At 31.4% G+C, this 5,001-nt stretch overlaps 1 protein-coding gene across 3 annotated transcripts; it reads right to left on the reverse strand.

Moving 5' to 3' along the window:
• Positions 1–2,325: 2,325 nt before the first annotated feature.
• On the reverse strand, positions 2,326–4,235 carry LOC103496787 (HMG-Y-related protein A-like). 3 transcript variants are annotated; one of them, XM_008458777.3, is made up of 2 exons: positions 3,943–4,235; positions 2,326–3,060 (listed from the first exon to the last, which is right to left on the reverse strand). In XM_008458777.3, exons 1-2 carry the CDS (start codon positions 3,991–3,993, stop codon positions 2,569–2,571), a joined length of 543 nt encoding a protein of 180 aa, XP_008456999.1. In that variant the 5' UTR covers positions 3,994–4,235; the 3' UTR covers positions 2,326–2,568. The 3 variants fall into 3 exon arrangements, with proteins under 3 accessions (XP_008456999.1, XP_050941686.1, XP_050941685.1); XM_051085729.1 differs by having other exon boundaries at positions 2,326–3,078; positions 3,943–4,214; XM_051085728.1 differs by having other exon boundaries at positions 2,326–3,166; positions 3,943–4,214.
• Between the last annotated feature and the right edge of the window lie 766 nt (positions 4,236–5,001).

Here is a 5,001-nt window from a genome sequence, read left to right on the forward strand (position 1 = left end):
TTTCCGTTTTTGGAATTGTTCTATAGTATAAATACTTTGCCACTTTGATATATTTTTAAAAAGATCCCTAAAAGTATTAAAACTACTGGCCACCCAAAAGAAAAACAAATATATAAAAGGTCAAAAGAAATATACTCTCATATTTTCTCATCATTTTCGTGTATTCCTTTCCAAGGTTAATCATCAAATCTTTTCATAAACTCAACCCTCCTCATTGTTAGAGGATTAAATTAAGTATCTTTATATTATTAATTTGATATTTTATGTTGTATGCGTGTGTGTATGTGTATATATATATAAAGAACAATGTATCCTTATATGTATATGTATCTTAATTTTTCGAAAATGGGTGAATCGTAGTATTTGTATCGTCTATTTGTAACGGTGCCCATCTGTATCGGTGTTATACTTCTTTGGACAAAAAGCTAAAGTGTAACATAATTGTTAGGCATTGTTACCTTTCTCTGTTTGATTCTATAATTAGCATGTTTTTTTTATACCAAAAATATTTTTAAAAAGATTATTTATATCAATACTTTATAGACTACTATGAATTGATTGTCTTGAGAATGTGTTTGTACAATAACTATCGGTAATTAATTAGAACTAGAGAATAGTCGACGTTCAGGGAATCGTTCGTTAGCTATAAACTTTAATGCGTTGGTGACCTATAAAATTGAAATGCATAGCCTATTGATTTCCTGTAAATTAATTAATAGAATTGGAATCGTGTGAAGCATCAAAACAATGGAAAATAGGAATGATTTGAGAACTCCATAAAGTAATAAAATTAATATCAACCTGAATGTCAAATCCAATATGAGTTTAAAATTAATTTCACCCTCTTGAACATATAGATAAGCTATCAAATCTTTATATAGTCAATTATTTATTACCTATAAAAATAAAAATCATGAATATGCATTCGAGTAACAGTACTTAACATATGTTGTATCTTGTATGTGAATAACATGTTATTAAAGGTGACAATGTTCTAGGAACACTTCTTTTTTTTTTTCTTCAATGACTTTCTTAGTGATTTAAGATAAATATTAGATATCAAAAATATTTTTAAAGAGTCGATCAGAGTTTAGTTCAAGTAGCATATGTATCTAATGACAAATGAGATAGTTACAAATATCACAATTAAATTTAAAATAATTAAAAATATAGCAAAATTTCAAAGAATTTACAAATATAATAATCGATCTATCAGCCAAAAAAGTTTATGGCTATAGACTATTTTATAAATATTGATCTATCACTAATAGACCATAAAGATTATTAACCATAAAAATCTATCATCGATAAATTTTACAATATTTGCATTTTTTTTAAATGATTACTGTATACTTAATTATTATTCCTTAAATTGTTATCGATTATAATTACCTCTATATAATTCAAAGCTAAAAGCACTCAAACCCAACGGTAAAACAATTAGTTTTATCTCACTATTGAGCTTTGCTCTAACAGTGTTCACAGTTCGACAATTGACACAGGGCTTGGAAACATTGAAGCCAAGTTCTCTATACAAAATCAATATTCTAGAGTCAAGAAGAATATTGGTTAATAATACAAAAATAAAAATAAAAAGTATGTAATCAATAATGTCATCTATTAATCATGTCTCTGTCTCTGTGTCTTTAATTTACAATTCCAATTTCCCATTCCTAATGTTGTCTGGTCCCATACTTTAGAAAAATAGTAATGGTTGGATCCTCACAAGTCAGAGGTAGAACAGAAGCACTGAAGCAGAGAGCAGTGTGTTGAAAATCTCAAAGACAAATTCAAAAGCAGAATCCTCACTGAATCTCAACCATTCTCTAATTTTATAAAAGCTGATCATTCAATACAACCCTTCAAAGTGGGCCAAATCTCCATTTGACTTCACATTCTGAATCACTGTCACTAGTTACTTGTTGGCATAGAGACCTCAAATTCTATTTTATCCTACAAAATCCTCCAGACCTCAATGGTCCTATGAACCCCTATCTGTCCAATTAAAACTAAATCAAAATAGAACTGTTAAAAGAGATCTAAACTCATTTACAATTTGGATGAGTCTAAAATCCACATCCTCTTCAAAAAGTACAACTAGTACGATTCCAACAAACTTGTTTCCGTTGACAAAAATAATTCAACATACAACCAATAGACTTTTGTCTCTTCTTGTTCTGACTTTTGAAGGTCCTTTTTATTTCTGTCCATGAGTAGTCATAACAACTATTTATGCACACCTTAACTGATTCAATTGCTTCACCTTACAACACTTGGAAAAAGAGTAGACAATGTGATGTGTCATGTTTGAAGCATTGAAAAATGTTTGAAGGATCGAAACACTGAAGAAATTATGATTAGCACAGGTCAATGTTCACTTTGTAAATTAGAAAGCAACAGAGCCTCACAAACCACTACACCACATTTTACATGAATTACACCCACATCCACATCAAACTAAAACTAAGCACTACAACTACAAACTGCCCACACAGCAACAGAGAGACAAATAAGAGAGTGAGAGAGAGGGAGAGTCAAGGCACTACCAATTAACTGCACTGCAACAATCTATTGTTGAACACTAACTTCCGTCAATGTAGCCTTCACCTTAGGAGGTCGACCTCTGGGCCTCCCACTTGGTGCCGGAGGAGCTGGCGTGGTTGCTGACTGAGGGAATTTCCTTGGTCGTCCTCTTGGTTTTCCAGTCCCAGAAGATACCTTCATCTGCACTGGCTTTGGTGGTTTTGGAGGTGCATTGGGGTCCTTAGGCGGGCGGCCTCTCGGCTTTGGTGGGGATATTGCAGAACTGAGTGGAAGAGGGCTCTTCGATTTGGGAGGCCTGCCACGACCTCGTCGGGGAGGTGCCGTAGGATCCCTCTTCATGTAGTTGTTCTTCCAGAACACAAGGTCCCCACTCGCTTTCATCATGTTCAAATGGTGTGTGAGCAAAGATGAGTGCCCAGTTGGCAAGTTCCCATATGTCGATTCAATGTACTTTGATATTGTGGACTTGTTCGAGCCATTGTCACTATTCAACGCTTCAATAGCCCTAAATATCATCTGCATTATTTAAAACACCTTTTAAAAAAAATTGGTGTTTCTTCAATTCAACCTTTCTCTTTTCATTTTCACGATCCACTTTCATCAACTTCAATGATTTGCAGATCTAAAAAAAAAACTTAATATCCAATGAATCAGAATTCTGCTTTCCCAGCATTTCAAGAGAATTCAAACCAAATTACATTTCTAATAAACGTGTATGGTTTGTTATCTCTTTGAAGTAAAGAGATCTGAAATCAAATACATCTTCAAATCATACTTTAACTTAAGATTCCGTCTTATCTTACAGTTAACAACAGATCTCACATCTTAAAATCTTATAACACTTCTTTTTTTTTTATAACATTAACATCTCAGTAAAAATAATGTATGTATTTCAAACAAAATTCAAAACTCAAAACCGCTTCTAAAGAATGGTGGAAGTGAAGAATAATCGAAAACAAGAATGGAAACAAACAATAGAGGAAGCAGCAGTGAGAAATGAGGAAAGCTCAGCTGAATCAATCAAAATTTAGTGACAATGAAAAAGGAAAAAAAAAAAAAAAAAGCATTCCAATAATTTTTTCCATTAAAACACGCAGATTCGAGAAGGAAATGAAAGAAAACATAAGGAAATGGGTTTTTCCCCGTTCACCAAATCACAACATAACAACAACAAAAAAATCAAACAAAAAAACGAAATTCAGTGAACAAGATACAAAATATCAGAAACAAATCACAAGAAACCCTAATTGAAGAACAAATTAAGACATAACACATAAACCCAGAATAGATTCAACAAATTAGAGGTAAAACAAATTAAGATGAAAAAAAAAGGACAGATGATTGTTTTTGGCAGATGGGTATCTGAAAATGGAAGAGAGAAAGAGGAGAGGAATGTACCTCAGGGTAAGGAGGGAGTGATGGAGGTTTATTAACCTCTTGAGTCGCCATTGAAAATTGAAAAAAGAAAGGTTTTTTATTATCCTGAAGCCTACAGAGAAGGGGAAGAGTAACCCAGAAAGCAGCTAGAGATAGAAAGAGGAACCTACTACTGCTGTTCCAAAAAAAAAATGCTCTGTTAACTGTTTGATTTGAGCACAGATTTGCAAACAGGGGATTTTGAGTAATTTCTGTTCTTCCCCTTTCATTTTTTTATTTTATTTTATTTTTTCTTTTCTTTTTCTTTTTCTTTTTCTTTTTCTTTTTCTTTTTCTTTTTCTTTTTCTTTTTCCAATTTTGATGTGAATCGTGAACAGCTGGAATCTTCTAGTGGATGATGATCCGACGGTTTGTATTTGCCGATTGAAGTTCTGCACGGATTGATGACGTGCTAAAGTTCTGTTTCTAGCAATTTTGAAAACTTAGATTGCCAAGTTACGTTTTTGCCCTTTTTTGTTTTTGGTTTTGTGTTTACCTATTGTTTACTTTTAAAACCTATGTTTTAAAAAAAAAAATAGTTCATAATATCTCTTTTTTGCATATTGTGAATATAACAAATATGAGAAGTAAGTAATGATATCAAATGACTATTAGAAGGTTATTAGAGAGTAATCATCTTTTAGATTTACTATTTTCATAATTTAGAAAATGTAGTGACATGAACCTTATTATTATAATTGTTTTTGCTATTTTTGCAAACACCCCTAAAAATTACTTTTAATCCCTAAACTTCCATAAAAGTAACAATTTAATTCTTAAACTTTGATATCTAAAAATTTAGTTCTCGAACTTTCAATTTTATATCAATTTAGTCTATGAACTATTGTATTTTATGAACTATTATATGCAACAATTTAGTACTTTTACTTTGAAATTTGTAACAATTTAGTATCTAACATAAGCAAAATTGATCAAAAAATGTGATGTTAATTTTTACTAATTTATGATGTATACATTGTATCTTATAAAATTATCGAGTTCTTAATTAGTTTATCGTTTTATTGATGAAAAAATCCCATT

Source organism: Cucumis melo, chromosome 6, assembly GCF_025177605.1.
Source record: "Cucumis melo cultivar AY chromosome 6, USDA_Cmelo_AY_1.0, whole genome shotgun sequence".
Taxonomy (NCBI): domain Eukaryota; kingdom Viridiplantae; phylum Streptophyta; class Magnoliopsida; order Cucurbitales; family Cucurbitaceae; genus Cucumis; species Cucumis melo.

Coding starts and splice junctions, on each gene's coding strand:
- LOC103496787 (XM_008458777.3), bottom strand. CDS start 3,993: ATGGCGACTCAAGAGGTTAATAAACCTCCATCACTCCCTCCTTACCCT. Junction 3,061..3,942: donor CACTCCCTCCTTACCCTGAG/GTACATTCCTCT, acceptor TAAATAATGCAG/ATGATATTTAGGGCTATTGA.